The sequence below is a fragment of the Chenopodium album genome, chromosome 17, assembly GCF_948465745.1.
Source record: "Chenopodium album chromosome 17, dcCheAlbu1.1, whole genome shotgun sequence".
Classification (NCBI taxonomy): Eukaryota; Viridiplantae; Streptophyta; class Magnoliopsida; order Caryophyllales; family Amaranthaceae; genus Chenopodium; species Chenopodium album.
The window spans coordinates 41,136,108-41,155,275 of record NC_137850.1 but is presented as its reverse complement, the minus strand read 5'-3'; the positions used below and the strand labels follow the sequence as shown (position 1 = coordinate 41,155,275).

Below are 19,168 nucleotides of genomic sequence, written 5' to 3'. Positions count from 1 at the left end.
TAGCTTTAATCATTGGAGCGTGCATGTATATTAGATGATGGTAAATTATAACAGGAATAAGTTCTTGGAGAAGCTAGCAGAGGTCATTGGCATGCCTACATTGCCTAGCCTCTTAGGGATATACATATACAGTACTACATAATAAAAACAATTTCCTTTACGTAAGATGGATTCAAATGACGGTTTATGTTAGTCGACCCCAAATTTCTCCAAATCCTTCAAGAATAAAGGCTTTGAAACACAGAAATACCATTCCAATGCAGTTAAGATTTAGATGTATATCAGATATATGTTGATAAGATTTTATCTTGCTTAGATTTCTAAATCCGCAGTATATCCTGCAAGAATTCTCTGCTTCTTATGTATCTTGGCCGCTGGCTGCCCTTTAAATTTCTACATTTCTGTTGACTGCTAGACGCATCTGCTGTTATACGTGACCATCATGTAGCAGGAACAATTTAGTGGAAGAGTACTAAATGCCTAGACATGGCGAAGAAACAAGCAAACAATTAAGTTGTGGTGGATGGCAAGAAGATTCAAATCATCTAATGCATTATATCAGGAAGATCTTTTGAAGAATACAAGAATAGTTTTCTTCCCTGAATAAGAAATGTTACGATACTCTTCAATTTAGTGGCATTATGCTTTCTCATACTAGCAGTCTAGCAGTAAAAACTCTGTTACCAGATCAAAAAATAAATGGGTAAAATCATCCAATATCAAAATTCTACTTGATTCGCATGCACTTGAACAAGACCTCGAAGAATAACTTGTACATATGCCGCTTCAAGTACATTCTCTCTACCTTTTCCCTACCTCTTAACCCCATTTGCTGCCTAATTGATGGGTTTTTCAACAAATGCCTGAGATTTTCAGCCAGTACTTTAGTCCCTGGACGTCCCACGGGATGTAGGAGTCCTGTAATATTTTGCTCAACTATTTCTTTCGTACCACCGGCATCTGTTCCCAGTACCTGTCCCATAAATTAAAGCTTATCATACTCCATTCCATTGACATCAATTAAGAACAAGGGCCAGACCATACGGTTCATTTGATAGGTGGTAACATATGTATAATGGTAGTAGAAAACTAATGGTAATAGATTTATCCCTAATTTAAAATGATATGTCCAAACTAAATGTTAACACAATGCAAACTCCATTCTCAAACACATAATTCTTCAAATATGTACAGTACCACTCAATAGCGCGAACACACACATACAAACAAAAATAATTGGACTAGCATTAACATGAATATTGGCATGATACCTTAGAAATTTATAAATTTAATCACTATCATGAATGTAATTTATCAGACTACTGAAAGAGCCGTTATAACTTTCATAAGACCGAGTCTCATCATATAAGCTCATGACAGTACACTTCTTAAAACATTTTTTCCAGTATGGCAATATTAGCCTCAATGCAACAAGTAAAAAATCACTAAGAATTTGGGGGTAAGGGAGAATCCAGCAGACTAGAGAATATCACTGGAAAACAGGATGACAATGCGTTAAAGAAGGATACAAAAGGAGGATAAGAGAAATAAGGGATATGCAGCTCATAAACAAGATGCAAGCTAAATCAAGACTTACCGGCAGACCAAATGCCATTGCCTCAATTGTCACTCTTCCAAATGTCTCGCCAAGCCCCTAGTGCAATATACATTCAGTAACATAAAAATACTCCAAGAACAGTTGATCTCAGAAAGACAATTTTCCATTTTCAGATCTATTAACTCATGTTGTCATCGAAAAAAAATGATTTTCTTTCAAGCATGATTGCATGTAGGTCGACGACTACGCATTAATAACCTATGAATCTATGAGTTTCCCCTCAGCATCGCAAATTCGCAACACATTAAAATTAGTGGATTCACGCCACTTAAACAGATACAACATGTCTCGTTCACATATAATAATTAATAGATTGAGGTCACTTAAACTGATGCAACATTTCTCAGTTATACTTTTAACTCTGCCAAACCAAACCCTATTCATTAACTACAGCTCACTGCTCAGTATATTACTTGTACATATCAGACAGTTGATAAAATCTGTTGAAGCAAGTAATAATTTTTTTTTTTTTTTTTAAATCATCAGAATAAGATGGATATTTAGAGTAGAAACCATAGTAGATGTATCAGAATAGCTTCAGAGATTCTTGATATAAGGTGTCACATTGATGATAGATAATATGAATTCATATACATCAAATTAGACATGTCATCCAAATTATGGTGTAGGTTCAGTGAAGATGCAAAGTACCTGAATTTTAACATAAATCTTTACCTGGGAATTGGTGACATAAACATCTGCTGCAGAATACAGTGAAGCAACACGTGTTGTTGTTGGAGTCCACAGGATGGATTTTGACAAATTTGAATGTTTTGATAAGAATTCAAGAATTTCTTTCACATACATCACCTTGTTGCTCTTGGATCCAACTGAACCAATTAGAAGCTTAAGTTTCTGTTCAGGAACTTCATGGATTCTTGGAATTATCTGAGTAATTTCAGATCTTGTGGGATCTGTGCCAGGCAAGCCGTCAGATATGCTGCTTTGGGAAGACCCACCAGTGCTATTCGGCTTCAATGCGATACCTCTTAAATGAAACTTCTTAGCCAATTTGGATGCTTTTTTCTCCGTCTCTGGTGAAGTCATGGATCTGACTTTACTTTGAGAAGGTTGTTCTTCAACTGCCAAATATGCTGATTCAACAAGAAGGAGTTGACCCTTGGGGTAATTTATGCTGCCTAGAGAAACGATTAGCATATCATGATCTTCCAATCCCATCTCCTGCCTTACAGCTTGTCGTAGCATCTGACGCTTCTGTGACATTCTCTCTGGGTTTGTCAAAGGAGTATTAAGTGAGCAGGGGATGCCAGCTACAAAGGCCAATTCATCATTGACAGAAAGGGGAATCAATGCTGTTTGGGTAGTCAATGTAATGTTGTCCTCTTTACACCAGTCAAGCCACTGCTTAGACTGTAATTCGGAGAGGAATACAAGCATTTTAACTCGATTGAGCAAGACTTATGACCGGTCAAAGTACTCAAGACGATTCTCCATGATCCACCAAGCAATTTGATTTGAGCCGGCATTGAAATAAGCAAGATATTGCTCTGCAGAGGAAATAACAGAGCATCATACAGATTGTTTCATGTATTCTAAAAACAATAATCTGAAATAATTACAAATTAAAAATAAAAAAAAATAAAAAAGACCGAATAGAAAATTTCATAGGAGTTGACATAACACCCACGTAAAGTTAAGTTCATCTTCCTCATTAAGTAGATGTCAAAATTAAAATGCCCAACAGACCCTTATACAACAGAAATAGAAAATTTAATGGGATTGACAAAACACCCACATAAAGACATTTTCTTTTCCTCTTTAAGTAAATGTCAAAATTTTTATGCCCAACAGACATTAATACATCATTCAAATGGTGAACAATGCTTGAGGTATGAAGTATCAACAAAAAATGGGAGGATGTGGCTCATAGAACTTATAAAACTAATGCTGCAAGTGAGACACCCTTGTAGCAGTATAAGAAGTTAAGAACTATCCAAAGTAAAAGACTTAAACACATGAACGGCAACAATGTGTCCATGAACTAATAAGAAACCTTTAAACCTTCCATGTTCCTAATATTATTGCCACATGATCTGAAAAGTGCAAGAAATTACGGAGTACAAACTATCAATTGCGAATATCTCATATAAAGAATTAAAGACATTTTATTACATAGTAATCAGAACAAATAAGAAAGCACCTCATTATAAGTCCAATGCAGTATTAATTTGCTTCCATAGTCGTATGTAGTATCCAGGTAAATATTGATCCATAATTATCTACCAAGATTTCTAGATGGACATAATACTTGTGGTGAAATTATATTTTAATACTTCCTCCGTTTGTTTTTAGTTGAGATGTTTCTTTATTCACACTTGTCAATGCACAAATTCAATGATTAATATCATTAGTTATCATTAAGAAAAAACTGTTGTATAAAAAGTAGATATTTTGAAATTATAAATAGAGACGAATCTATGTAGAGCCCACATGACTATATTTATAATTATGTATAAATCACAAAACACGGTAAAGGGGAATGTGTGTATACTGTATGGTGACAAAGTCAAAATGTATCAACTAAATATAGACGGAGAAAGTAACTCATAGCACCATCAAGCCTCCAAGGATCCAGGATGATATGGATAAGTTGATACCCTTTTCCTACTGAAGAGCACTGACACACTATATGCATTTCAATAATATAGTAGCCGATCCTATAAAAATTACTCCTTTCAACTGTTGCAAACCAAGAAGCTCTTTTATATATAGGCTAGATTTTCTCTTTTTGAATACATGATGCTATTTCTTCACTTAAACCAGCAAAAGAAAACCTTTAGTCATTGTTGAAGCATCTAGGGGCAAGCTGAGAAAATAACATCTGAAGTGTAAATTGTTAGTATCATTTCAAAGAGTGATGTCATACCTATCCACTGTGCACAGACTGCTGATCCAGCAATGACAAGATCGGCTTTCATGGCAGCTTTGAAGCTGTGTTCTGCCTTGTCATCAATGATCTTGATCCTTCTCTTTGTGAGCTCTGACATTAAACCACCTCGTCTGCTTAGGACTACAGCATGAACTGTTGCCCCACAACTTAGGAGCTCCGTTGCTAGCTCCAGCATGGAAAGGGGAGCTCCAGTCATTGACAGTTCATGAAATATCAAGACAAAGTTTTTAGACCAGACTAGACGTGCAAAGAGTTCATTCCTATCACATGTTCCTGTTCGTTTCTCAGGACTCCATTCCAGAATTCTATCCTCGGTAGAGGCAAACGGACCAACTAGCAACCGATAGGTAGAATTACTCATTGGAATCTGCTCTTCAAGCACATCCTCCGCATATCTTGTTCTATATTCTTCCCCAATTTTTCGTCTACCACGTGTTTTACTTAGTGAGCCACGCCTTCCTTTCTTACTCCTCTTTTTAGAAGGTACAGTCCGGGGAGGTCGGATTCTAGGAGGTAAAATAACATCTGCTTCTTCAGTCAAAGATAAATCTATGCTACTATTTAATCTGATCCCATTTCCTACAAGACGACGACTAGGCTGATTCTTCACATTAAAAATATCATCATCTGATTTCAATTCACGATGCTGATTCTGCCCTGAATTAACATAATCATTCCTGGAATTACTCCCAAACCCAACTTGAGTACCTTCATTATCCCCATGAGCCCACCTAGACTGGATGTAAAATCCACCATAAGTCCATAGAGTAATCAAAAGTAACCAGTACACCACCCGACTATTCTTAAACCACTGAAACCTACCCCCACCAGATCTACCATCTCGCCTAGGTGTTCGAGTTGAAGGAAGCCTCCGAAACGTGGGAGAAGACCTAGGGGTCGATCTTCCTGACAATGTAGGCTTTAAGGTCCTCAATGCTGATGGCCTAATCACATTTCCCAGCAAATCCTCGTCGTTATGATTGTCCTCCATTTACAACTCCCTACTCAAACTATCCTAATAATACACCATTATCTCACAAAAAGAGGAAATTGTATCAAGTAGCACAACCCATAGAATCAAAAACAAAAAAGCCCCTCAAAATGGGTCAAGATCCAAAATGGTTTACAAACACATCCTAATACAGCTTCTTAATCTCAGATTCTGCAAATTACAATTTCAAGGTTACAGAAATTAATCTACTGAATTCGAGAATTTAGTTCAAACACAATCTCTAATACAATTGATCACCACATCTTCCAACTCAAAACATCAAAATCTGCAGTTTATATAGATAATTAACACCCCAAAACATATCAATCCAAAAAAGCTGCTTAAATAACATTGCAAAAAGCGATTCATAGCAATCCAAATTCAAGAAACAAGACAATTACACAATAAAATACAATCTAGCAAAACCGACAAAATCCAACATTGATTCCACTCATTCAAAAAAAAATTATGGGTATTTTACACAAACAAAATATAATGCGAATAATATCATAAATAACAGTAAACTCTATGATTAAAAAAAATAAAAAAATAGAATAAGCAGAATATAAAAAGAAAGAAAACCCACAAAAGCAGAACAACGAATAATTTCCTTCAACAGAAAAAAACCCAGAAATAGTATAATTTCCTCCATTTTTATTTTCTTTTTTTTTTAAAAAAAAAAAAAAAAAAAACACAAACAAAAAAGAAAGCGACGAAAACAATACCATTGAATGTGCCAATAGCTTTCCTTTCTGGGAATTTTTTACGAATGTACAAAGATTCAAAGAAGCTGAGTAAGATGTAATTGCAGCAGCAAAACCAGCTCAATTTTCAGCTGGTTTTTTTTTTTTTTTTTTTTACAGTGAATAAGAAATTGAGGAGAGAAGAAGGAAGAATTGAGTCAAATGACGATTGACGAGTCACGAGTGGGAGATCCCACTGTCGGAAGAGAGAGAAAGTTTCTGAATTTTTTTTTTTTTTTTTTTTTTTTTTTGGAGTTTGACATCACACGTTTTTCATTGTTTTTTTTAAAGACCAGAAATTCAAAACTATGCTTTTAATTTATCAACTTTTAATTGGTTTGTGTTTAAAAGTGGAGATTAAGATGAATATGCAGCGAAAGAGGATTGAAGGTTATAATACGAAGTAGTTTCTTAGATTACATTGGTCAATCACACAATGTGAGGGTCACTAACTTTTGATTTCTTATATCACAATGTTAAGATCGCTAACTCTTTAATTTTTTTCACGGATGTCAATCACAATTTGAGGATTGCTAACTCTTAAAATTATTGTATCGATTGTTCTTTATTATATTTACACGCAAATTGAACATCACATAAAAACATTGTATAGTGAATTATACATTGTGCAAACCTATCATACTAAAGATATACCATAACAAATTATACTTGTATCATTATTCATTGTAATTGTTTTATGGAATAAAAATGTGATTTCTAAAATAATCCAACTTGATCATCAAAACTGACAATTTGCAATATATAAATTGAATTGAACATTAAAAAAAAAAAATTAATTATTCAGCATCACGCATTCAAATAGACCTTCAAGATGAAGTTTGCCACACAAATTACAAGTTCCTTGTATTTTCAAGTACAAGTTGGTGAACCTTAACCTTGAAAAAAAATACTTTTACAATTTTTGTCCTTGACCGCACTTCAACCTTAGATAGAGTATAACTTCTTTTTTTCTTTTTTTTTTTTTTGAAAAATTGTTAAAAATAATACCTCCGATTTTTTTAGTTGTAACTTTGGGATATTATTTGTGAGATATAAAATATTCTAAAATTGCAACTAAAAAAAATCAGAGGTAGTAATACAATTTTTAAGTCGTCCGCCAAAAACAAGTCAATCTTTTAATTATTTTTGAATAATACAAACTTTAAGGGTATCCGTTTTAAACAAGTTAAAACCGATTAGTTACCCCATGAACAGGGTATATAGAATACAAGACATTGTATTATTTTTTTAAAACTATTAAACAACTCTATAAGATAAATAAAAAAATTAACCGGCCAAATAAGTTGTAGGTAAAATAACTTATTTAAAGCGGATATCCCACAAAGTTTGTATTATTTAGAAATAATTAAAAAAACTGACTTGTTTTTAACGAACCGCTCAAAGTTTGTATTATTTTTGACAATTTTTCCTTTTTTTCAAAATGGTAAGAAGACCTTTGACCAAATCTTTAACCATCAAGGTTTTTTTAGTCCAGTATTTGCATGCTTGGAAGTAGAGGAGAGGATAAGAGTATCCCTACCCCCAAATATCCTCACTTGGTAGGTTTCAAACCCCTAACCTCTAGAATTTGAGGTAAAAGTCTTACTAAGTGAGCTGCTAACACTTTGTTGATGAGTTGAACTTCATGGTTAATTCAATCCATATGACTAAAATATTTTTGGTGTACTTGGTATTTTCCCAATCTGCATAGTTAAGGCCATGAAGCATAATGATAGCAAGCATACTAACAATGAAGCATAAATGAGCGATAATGGTTACTCAACCGGAAACAAAAAATGGAATCTCTTGTTACAAACAGGGAATTGAGGAGGGTAACAATGTTTTTACGATAGGGATGGGAAGGATAATAATACTCCGTACTTCGTAAGCAATAATGGTTAACCCGGAAAACATGAAGTATGTCATAAGGGGATTATGCAAAATACAAACCTTTGCTTGGTGAGAAACCAAACTAGCCATTAAAAAAAGAGAATAAGTAGAGTTCATTCCCAGTGCATCAATTATCATCACCCAACAGGCCAACAAACAAGTCGTTACTCCCTTACAAAACAAAAGCTTAATCTAATTTACTACGTAGCAAATGTTCGTTCATCCAAGCAAAAAACTAGTGATGAAAACATTCAATTATCAAAGCAGTCCTAGAAAAGAAAAAAAAAATATATTGATAATAAGCAGGTTTAACCCCCAAACGGAAAATAACATAGAAATAATAGACAATGCGGCCAACATTAACTCATAAACAGGAATAGAATAGAATAGAAAAGTAAACAGCACAAGCTAAAAAGCCAATTCACGACATCAACGAGAAAAAGAAAAAAAAAATAGCTAGATATGTATATAGCACATTAAGTCTGGCTTTTCAAACATCTTCTGCAAACACTTCCTCAAAAAAGCCATGTGTACTGAACGAGCTTCACGAAAACCAAGCCACCAGAAAACCTAAAACCATAGAAGCATGGAACACCAACACACTTAATTTGCTATCAGCAAAGGCAACAAACCCAATCAATCAATCAATGAAAAGATTAATTTGGTCCATGATCCATACCGCATATCAAACAGAAAGCTACAAACCAACCCATTTGACGGCAACAATCTTCCTAAACTGAGAACAGCTTGAGCAGACGCATACCATATTAACTGCAAGCCATTCAAAGACAAAGATAACGTCATAAAAACCCATAACCACAGCTGAAAGTTATAAAATATAACTGTTAATCCTAGACAATTGTTACAATCAATTACATTTCCAATGCCGTCACTTGAAAGTAAAATTAATGTGCATAAATGGAACTTCCAAGAATTTCACGAAAATCATTGGGAAAATTCCTTACCTATCTCTGAGACACAGAAATCCCAATGTGGTCCAGCACAAGGGCGCAAGAACACAAATGGAAGTCAGAAAGAGTCTTATGATGAGAACAAACCGGAGTTCTTAAGCCAACCACGACGACCTATTTTCAATTTCAAGGGAGAACAACTTCCAAAATCTTATTTGAACAGGCAGAAACGTCAATATGTACTTCACTGGCTAAAATTCATCTCTGAGTATCTGTAAAATAAAAAAGGGAACAACTAATCAGTAAAAAAAAGAGGACAAAAGCAACGTTTACATAAGGACATCTCTAAGTTCTATCCACCTGCGAGGCTTATTTTGTCTCTGACTAAACTCATCATTAGCCACATCTGCAAACAAACAGAATCAGATCAATAAAAAGATCAACAATGACAGAAAGTACCATTTAAAAGCTATAATATTTGTATATTTACCAGATTTTTGTGGAAGTTTTAATTCACTGCTAGGTTTGCTGAGATTGTTATTCTCTTTGCTGCAAAAGAAAGAAGATTGTAAAGCTCTGAGACAAAGGCCAAAGGGCAACATATTGCCAACACATCATTTGAGCTTTAGATTTGAGGTGGCCAACAAATGCAAATATAACAGGCAATGAACTGAAAGAAGCATAGGCTTAACACGATCGCTACACGTATATAGTTTAAGGGGGCTGAGTTGGAAACACAGAACATTATGTGAGTTTGCATTTCTAATGATCAAAGGATTCAGAAGAGATACAAATGGCAAAATACACTCCTCTGACCTAACATCCTTTGACACAAATTTCACAAATCATGACTAAACACACATTTTAGTACAAACCATAATCTGTTTCTTTAGCTCAGTTGGCACAACATAGAAAAATAATAATAACACCACACAAGGCAGCGATAAAGCATCAATGTTATCAGAAAGGAGCACAAATAAAAAAGATTGCAAGCCTTATCTACCTACGGTCTTAGAAGCACATTAAGAATTTGTTCGCAACGATATACAACAAAGTGGTGTAAAAAATTGAACATCTTCTTCTGACTGCTTCTTTGAATAGGTTCAACTATATCAAAGTGCAGACATCTTGAATGATATCTATACATGCTATATTCAAGAGCTAAAGAAAATACACTAACAGTTTTATTAATACGCAACAAAGTTTAGAGAACAGTACGGACCTAGGAGCAGGCAAGGCAGATGGTTGCCCTGTTGGTCGAGGATTGTAAGAACCATCAACAGCCATATAAGGGTTACAATATGAGGCTCCCAGAGCACCTGCTGCACTTGCTAGAACAGGTAACCTGAACACATCCAAAACGCAACACTATTAAGTATAAAGTCATATAATGAATTACAAGGTGAATCAGACTTCACGCAACAAGGATATTGAAAACAACTGATACTCCAAACAAATAGAGCTCAACATGCAGAGAATCAATGGTGGAGCAACAAGAGCACAGAGACATTCAGATTTTGAAGGTAATTCTAATCATATAGCTCTATCAAGTAAACACATTATTAATCTTCCAGGGAAATAAAGTTTTCTCAACTTCTCATGGACCTGTAATACTTCAAATCAAAAAAAGGGCTCATGTATCTGTTATTATGTATTTCTCTTTACACATGAAAGTGGATTGGGCCACAAGTAAACCAAATGAAATAAAGGAATACAATCAAAACAATGAGTCAATGACGCAACTCCACAAATCTTCGATTCTGCACATGATAACAGGTAGACAGTTAGACACAACTGAAATCCAACAGATTGAAGAGACCCATCAAAACTGAGTAGCCATGAATCAAAGACAGAACTTTAACAACAAATTAAACACAACAAAGTGAAAAACCAAAGATGAATTCCAAAGATTTTTAACTGCAACATATAGAACAAAAGGTTAAAGAATTGGATCACTACATACAAAGACACATTGCTCAATCAGATGACTTGACTGGAGTAACTAAAATAAAATTGTGGTTCAGAATTACACACATTAGCACACAGTGAGTATGGTTGATCATAAAACATATACTCCGTAAAACATGATAATTAAAACATTCTACAGCCAAAATTGTGGTTCAGAAATATACACATTAGCACACACTGAATATGGTTGATCAAAAAACATATACTCCGTAAAACATGTTAATTAAAGCATTCTACAGCCAAAATGCACCAGTTCAATCCTAAAATCTTTATGGCTTACTCTCCATTGTTTAATCACTTTAACGGCAGTCTTTTATATAAGCTAATGCACAAATTCTAAAATAGCATTGTTATTTTAAAAATGTCAAGTAATACAGAATAGCGCATTGGCATTGCCTATTTCTGGAAAGAAACAACAACAAACAAGAGTACATACCATGTCATTTCAGAATTTCCAAGACCATTTGGCTGAGCAACATATCCAGGAAATGCCATTCCAACAGCAGGAACTCCAATACCACCAGGATGCTGGCCCCCAAATTGCATAACTGCATAAAGCCCAACAAGTAATGTTATAATATATATCTCACAAACAAGGAGGTAAAAAGGAAAACAAATATATTCTGCAGTAAGCCTTGTAATATAAGAGGGAAAGAATATTTTTTTTAAAATAATCAATGGAACAAACATGATGGTATCTGATGATTCTCATTTCTCATACTTCCTCCGTTTATTTTAGTTACATCAATTTCCTAAAACGGAAGTTTCAAATTAGTTGCATCACTTTTCAGTTAATAAACACTATCTCTCTCATATCACATGGGTCCATTTTGTTATTCTCTCTCTCTCACATCTCCAAAAATTGCCCCAGGAGTTGGCAATTCGCAAAGTGATGCAACGAAAAAAGGAGAAAGTATACTAAATACCAGATATAATTTTTGAAAAGGTTAGAAATGAACATTCAATGATACGCACTTCCTTACTATCTAAATAATTAAACTTTCGACCAAAACTGACTTGTAAATAAAACAGTTGTTTAATTGACAATTCAACATTTATATGGATTCCGAGATAAATCCATTAGTTATTTTACATAAATTAGCCAAAGTACTATTGATTAACCAGATCATAGAAGAATTTTCAGGATTAAACTGAGTCGAGCAGCCCATAAAACCAACAGGCTTAATCTGGAACAAAAACATTTTAGTTTAACAATATGTGATGAATCAATTAGAATAACGTTTAAAAATAAAAAAAATTAAAAATTAAAAAAAACTAAAACCACCAGGTGACTTCTACTTTGGTGCACTAACTCCGGTTCACCAAAGCAGAAGCCTAAATTCAGTTAACCAAAGTTAGTCCACTGAATTCAAAGTAATCCATTTTCAGGTCAAACACGCAAACAAAAAATATATATCCAGCAAGAAAAGAAAACTTACAGTTAGCTGGGAAGAAAGCTGGAAGGTTTGGATCACCAGAACCCATGTTACCACCTGGTCCACCACCACCATACACAAGCGCACCCCTACCAGTTCCCTGGGCATTTCCTTTTCCTTTTCCAGCCACAACAATCTTAGATTTACCAGATTCTAATGCAGAATCAAAGTTTCCAGGCTCAAACGTATTTTTCGACAAACCTGCTTTTGGAGGAGAGCTTTGAGAGCCACCAGGAGGGCGTTGGACATATTGCTGATCTAAAGTCTGCTGAGAAGTCTGACCTCGGCTTTGCACAGGAGTCCGCTGGGAAACTTGAGGTGCTGGTTGTGAAACTTTCTTAAATTGGTTATTGGTTTGAGGTTGAAATGATCCAGATGTCACTAATCCCCTTCCCTGTGCTCTAGACGGAGTCATCTGAGCAGCACCAACTGATGGAGAAGCAGAAGATTGCATATGCACATTATTCAATGACTTGACTGGAGGAACTGGATCATCAATGTGCAACTTGTCCACACCCATTGAATCAATTACATTCTTCCCTCGCCACATTGAAGTTGAATGTGGTACAGAAAAATTATTGTCTACAGCAGAAGGGCGAATATTCCTGCTATGATTTCCAGCTTGAGCTTCTTTTTTTTGAGGCAATGCAACATCTTTATTGGATGTGGCTGACGGATAAAAAGGAGGGGAAGCAGAGTTTAAATTGGATGAGACTTTCTTAGCTGGAACTGATTCATGCTCCATATCAAGGCTAGCTGTTGAAGCAGCTGCTCTGCCAGAACCAGCATGTGATTTTTTGTCCAGCGACTTGGCCAATCTGAGAAGTAATCAATATTTTTTAAAAAAATAGAAAGAAAGAAAAAAAATGCACAACCATGGAGTAGAAATTTCAGAGTCCTCACTGTTTATTATGTGGTTGGAATGTTTCACTCCTATTCTTCATTGAGGGTTGATATCTTCTAGGTCCTCTTCCTCTCACATCCCTCAGGGGAGCACTTTGATGGTTGTTACCATCATATCCTCTCATTCTGCTCCCACGAGCAAACCCACGATCTGGACCTCTAGTTTTCCCACGGCCACGAGAAGATCCTCTTGAAGACCTTCTTCCCTGATAATAATCAAATATAATCAATAACAAATAAAATGATAGAAGCAAATTCATCAAAATCCATAGACTTCCATTGAGCTACATAAATAACGATGTTGTGCATGAGCCAGTACGATTTTGCAAATGATGTGAAAAGAAAGCACAAGAAAATAGCAACAAAGAACATTTACCTCATCAAAATGCCTGTCTGACGTGTTCATTTCCTCGAATTTATCATGCCCCCACTTCCTCTCATCTTTGGATTCCCACAACTTTCTACCACCAAAGGTTCGCCTAATAAGAGCAAAGAAGTTGAATAAATTTATTTAAAAACAGAGATAAGAGCACTAATCAGCAATGCAAAGCCATCGAAAATAAAGAATTAAGGGAAAGACAACTGTAAGACCTCTAAATTTGTTCTTGTTATAAGTAAAAATCTGAGTATGGGCTACAAGGCCTCACAGAACTGGTATGAAAGTCAGCACAGAAAACTGGACGGAACTAAGAGAAATCCTAAGCAAATATAAACAAGGCATGGTAATCTTCTCCTCCCTAAGAAAACTGAGCAAAATTTTAACAAATTACATTGTATAAAACTTTTTGTCCATAATTCAAAAAGCATGGTATCCTTTCCACCTCTCTCAAGAAAGTACAAGGACATCACCACGAGGGAAAATCAGGCCTTCTTTCCTAGTTATATATCAAGCTTTCATTACAATTGCACTAATAAGCAATTATAATTACATAGCAAATAGCCAAACACTTACTAAGAGAAATATATATACATGATACTAGCACTAGAAACAAAAGAGCTAAGGGATTGTTCGTAATGGTTTCTTTTTTTTTTTTTAAGTATTCTGTTATTTTTAAAACAGAAAACCAGGAAAAGTGGTTTCCAATTTCTAGTAGTTGGTTTTCTAAATAATCATGATTTCAATAGATATAGGTAATGTTTTATTCTTTATATGACACGTATCGTATAACTTTCAAAAAAGAAAACAAAAAACAAAAACAAAGACCTGAAACTACAGTGATGTCGAATGGGTCCCCTAAGTTAAAACTTCCATTCCACTAGTTTATGATGTGATTCAACTCAAGCAAAGTGACCAAAGAAGTGTCACAAAAGGGTATGGCACCGTTCTGGCAGCAAAACATTTTACACAAGGCAAATATAATGTGCCAAAAGGGATATTTAGACACCTTAAAAGTAAATGAAGTGAAGAAAAGAGGAAACAATAATTAATACAATTACATCTCCAAAATGGCGAAAACCATAGATGGCATTGTCTGATAAAAAAAAAAAAAATCTAATTAAACAATTTCTTGCAACATGCAACCAACCCAAATTTTTGAAGAAAACGGTTTAAGGGTAATGTTGGTCTTAGTCTTGCCTAATAACATACTCAGAAAGTTAATTGTCACAGAAAATTAAAAGTCTTGCTTTGGGAACAAGTATCCTACTGGATGCTTAAAAGTAATCCTGCAAACATGTTCTTCATACCACACCAATTATGTTCTTAAGTTATACTGTACAAAAACTCCATCTCCTTAACTGTATATATTTCCCAAAAGAAACAGTGCTCAGTAACAATACCCAGTTCATGAGAAGTAAAAAAAATAAAAAATAAATAAAAAATAAAAAAATAAAAAAATAAAAAAAGAAAAAGTAAACAATAAGCTGATGCAGACACTGAAAACATGTTCCATATTTGATTCTTTCTATTTCTTTTATACACGGGCAAAGGAAGAGTAACATATGTGACACCTTTTTCCAGTTGAAATGATGAACTAAGACGAATGGAGCTTTTCCTTGAGATAGTTACAAACATAGTAAAAATTCTAATCTAGGTGTACCCAAGGTTAATTTGTAACTCCTTTGTTTGATTTGATGAGCGAAACAAAGCCCCAAATTGCCAGTGAGCAGTAAATATAGCTTTGGGTACACTACAAGGAGGAGGTTCTCCAAGCTTAACAAATGAGCTTCGTTCATGTATTATTTGCCAGAATAAAGGCAAAAGGAAGTATCCAATTCACAGCCATACATGCCAAATAAAAGGCTACAATCCTCTTCACTCAACATCCAAATGCTATACAATTCCCTCAAATTCTATACATCACTATTACAAGCTTTATTTATTTCTTAGTGATCCCGCCTTATCCATCTCAGTATCTCTTTAATCCGAAGTATCAACATCAATCATTTAGATTCCACACTAAATACCCTCAACTTTACTATCCATAAATTTTTTACACTACCATTCAGAAACACAAGATTATTCCAATTGTCCTCTCTCTATTTCCCACATAAGATTATTGATATAACAGCAATAAACACAATTGTATTCAATAAACGAAATAGATACAAACAATACACAATACAAAATTCGAAAATACCGAAGCAATACCTGTGTCGACCACCAGCATTATCCTTAAACCGATCATCATGCATATAAAACGCCCCAGTAGTAGGTACAGCAAATGGCTCATTCTCCTTCTTCTCCCCTTCACCTTGCCCACCCTCACCCTCACCCTCACCCTCACCTTCCCCATCCCCCTCACCGCCCTCGCCCGTCTTCCCACTCTCACCGGCCTCCCTCACCGCCTTCCCCGCCTCCGAAACCTCACCTCCCACACCCACACCCTGCCCACCAACTTCTCCCCCATCATACCCATCAAACACAACAACTCCCTCCACTTCATACTCCTGCTCATCATAATACTCCTCTCCATCCTCCTCCTCATCATCATCATCGTAGTCCGCCGCAGCACCTTGCCCATCAGATTCACCCTCGGAATCAACGATCCCCGACCTCGGCAACGCCGCCTCTCTCCTCCGCCTCTCAACCTCCCTCTCTCTCTCCTCCTCCTCCTCTTCCTCATCGTCTTCCTCCTCATCATCGCTCGCTTCTCTCCTTCGCATTTTCAACGACATCTTCGCCTCTTCTGGATCACTCTCGTACTCAATCTCCTCATCTCCTTCTCCCGCCATCTTCTCCATTCTAAAACCCTAAATCGATGATGAATTTCTCCCGAAATCGAAACCCTAGATTTTCATTCGTAGGAGAGAGAAAATTAGTGATGAATTAGGAAAGATTAATTAGGAAAATTTCGTCAGCAAATAATTGAGAAGACTTTATAAATCGGGTAAAAGAAATTTGGGTTTTCTTCCTGCGTGACAACAGGAGAGAGAATGGTGGAAGTTTTGAGAAGGTTTTTGATTGGTTTTAAAAGCCTTTTTTTTAAAGGAGAGGGAGATGAAGAGCACCGGTTTATCTTATTTCTTCTACAAGGGCTGTTTCGGCAAGTCCGATCCTCGGTATATGCATGTCGCTCTCGTAAACTTTTTCTTTTGAACTTTTTAGTGAGTACAGTACACAAAATTGTTAAATCATCGGGTATTTGGATGGTTTTAGGTATGATATATGGGTTCGGAATGGGTATAAACCTAACCTAATATTTGTTTAAGAAAATTCAACTTCTAAACTTATATCTTAAACCCACAAAAAATGCGGAAGGGAGAGGTGGGTGTGGTTTATATCATAGGTGTACGTCTATACCTTTAGGCATAAAATAAAGGAAAATAAAAGGGAAAAACAAAAAATCATTCCTAAACAACAACCAAATACAAGGTAAGATTCAAATTCTAACTCCATAACACTCTCGTTTCATTCCTAATTCCAAACACATCCCATAATGAGTTAATGTGAAGTTTGAATTTGTCATATTTGGTAGGTTTAGAAGAGATGTCATGGACTCCTCTTAAAGATAATAGTGTCTCAAAGTAGAGGGAAACATTTTAGAGGTTAGCCTAATTCAAGATTTTAGACTTTTTTTGGCACCAAAGTAACTTATGTTTAAATCAATTGCTTCTATGAGAGTACAATACATACTACTCCGTAACTTTTATATGGTGTCCCCAACTATACAGCCACGATGGAGTTACTCGATTAATGTTATAGAACTTACTTTGTTATGGTTATAGAGGTTATAAGGGTTACTCATCAATAAGTATAATAAGGGTTATACTATCAGTACTGTCAATGCTATTAGGGAACTATGTTTTTCTACGAGTAGTCATACAATGTGGCCAATCGCATACAAAACACCTAGTGATTTAATATGAGTAAATATTTTATTATATTATAAAATCAAAATATTTATACTCGCACCATTGTATTTAGACTACGTTATAATGAGCTGAAATAAACTGAACTAAAGTTAATAAAAAGGCTTCTATCAACCAAAAAAAAAAAAACTATGCCAATGAATAATGTTGTTACTAATTCAGGATGATTAATAAAGTTTTATTAAGAGTTGAAATTGATATGAATTAAAATAAAATGAACTAAATTAAGCGAATAGAAATTAATAAAGCTTAGTTAGACTACTCGAATGGGCTACAGAACTACTTCCTTAGTCCCACAAATTCATTTATCGTTATAAGATTGCATTTGGTAGTTTTGAACTTCTGATTTCTCTTGTAATGTACTTTTTCATCAATAATTTAATGGAAAAATTAGAAATAATAATCCCAACTTTGTTGAATTTTGCCAGAATAATCCCAACTTTGTATTATTGTGGAATAATCCGAACTTTGAGGGTTCTTCTTTTTCATTAATCCCAATTACCGGTTACCTGTTGAAAAGGTTAATTTCTTTTTTTTTACATAAATGCCACATGTCAATAGCTAATTAGCCAAAAAAAAATTAAAAAAAAAAAATCTGAAACCCAAGGCCATTGCCCACCGAAACCCCAGCCACCACAACCCCCTCCTGCATCGGAAACCCACAACCCTTCTCCCGTCGTCCAGGCGCCGTTACTCATCCCATTGCCTACCGAAACCCCAACCGTCCTTCCCCCCGAACCACCACCTCAAATTTCCCCTGCTTCGTCTCCACCGCATTAAAATAGAGCAGCAGCCGCACCAACCACCAAACACCACCACCAGTTGTTCCTCTCACCTTCAATTATCTACCATCAACTCCCACTCTTCCACCAAACTGCATACAGCAGCGCAACCACTCCCGAAAACCCCAAAAACTCTTCCCTACTGCCGAAAAATCCTAGCCGCTTAGGATTTCGGGGTGGTGGGAGGAACGATTTGGGGTTTTTGGCAGTGGGGAGGGGTTTCATCGGTGATTTCGTGGGGAATGGGGGGTGATTCGGGGAGGGAGGAAGACGGCGACGTGGCGGAGGGGTTTCGCGTGGCTCGCCTGCGAGAAAGGGGCGGTGAGGGGTTTCTGTTTCTGTCTGATCCTAACTTCTCCAAGAACTCGGACTTGAGATTCTGATACTCCTATCGGCAAGCTGAGAACCTACACAATGAGAAGAAGTTAGCTAACCCCGGGGTGATCCGGGGATAACCACTCCGATGATAAAGTCAGAAAGTGTTTGGGAGAAGAAGATAAGTAAGAGAGAGAAAGTAGAGAAAGAGAGAGTGAGAGAGTAATTAATGCCCTCATTAATGAGGTCTTACCTACTATTTATAATAGTTTACCTTGACAGGTGGCTCTCATCCATGCAGAGCCTTTTGTGCCAAGTGTTGAGCTTCTGTTGCCACGTGTTGAATTTCGGCAGGCCGACATGTCTTCTTTCTGCAACATATCAACATC

General features: G+C 35.8%; 1 protein-coding gene and 1 pseudogene across 3 annotated transcripts; both read right to left on the bottom strand.

The window, feature by feature from the left end:
• Positions 1–524: 524 nt before the first annotated feature.
• LOC145589724 (uncharacterized) lies at positions 525–6,679 on the bottom strand (annotated as a pseudogene). The gene is made up of 5 exons (XR_014101797.1): positions 6,246–6,679; positions 4,506–5,691; positions 2,294–3,126; positions 1,598–1,654; positions 525–973 (listed from the first exon to the last, which is right to left on the bottom strand). The product of XR_014101797.1 is annotated as an uncharacterized LOC145589724 (transcript).
• Positions 6,680–8,423: 1,744 nt separating this feature from the next.
• On the bottom strand, positions 8,424–16,808 carry LOC145589723 (protein MLN51 homolog). 2 transcript variants are annotated; one of them, XM_081646405.1, is made up of 12 exons: positions 15,962–16,808; positions 13,748–13,850; positions 13,372–13,577; positions 12,670–13,286; positions 12,472–12,585; positions 11,469–11,580; positions 10,287–10,409; positions 9,555–9,613; positions 9,425–9,470; positions 9,119–9,336; positions 8,833–8,924; positions 8,424–8,723 (listed from the first exon to the last, which is right to left on the bottom strand). In XM_081646405.1, the coding sequence occupies exons 1-10, from the start codon at positions 16,552–16,554 to the stop codon at positions 9,309–9,311; spliced, it is 2,001 nt and encodes a 666-aa protein (XP_081502531.1). In that variant the 5' UTR covers positions 16,555–16,808; the 3' UTR covers positions 8,424–8,723; positions 8,833–8,924; positions 9,119–9,308. The 2 variants fall into 2 exon arrangements, with proteins under 2 accessions (XP_081502531.1, XP_081502530.1); XM_081646404.1 differs by having other exon boundaries at positions 12,472–13,286.
• Positions 16,809–19,168: the final 2,360 nt, after the last annotated feature.

Excerpts from the sequence above, each read along its gene's own strand:
- LOC145589723 (XM_081646404.1), bottom strand. The coding sequence starts at position 16,554 with ATGGAGAAGATGGCGGGAGAAGGAGATGAGGAGATTGAGTACGAGAGT. Across the intron at positions 13,287-13,371 it reads TTCCAACCACATAATAAACA|ATTGGCCAAGTCGCTGGACA; the intron begins GTGAGGACTCTG and ends ATTACTTCTCAG. Across the intron at positions 9,471-9,554 it reads AAAACTTCCACAAAAATCTG|ATGTGGCTAATGATGAGTTT; the intron begins GTAAATATACAA and ends GTTTGTTTGCAG.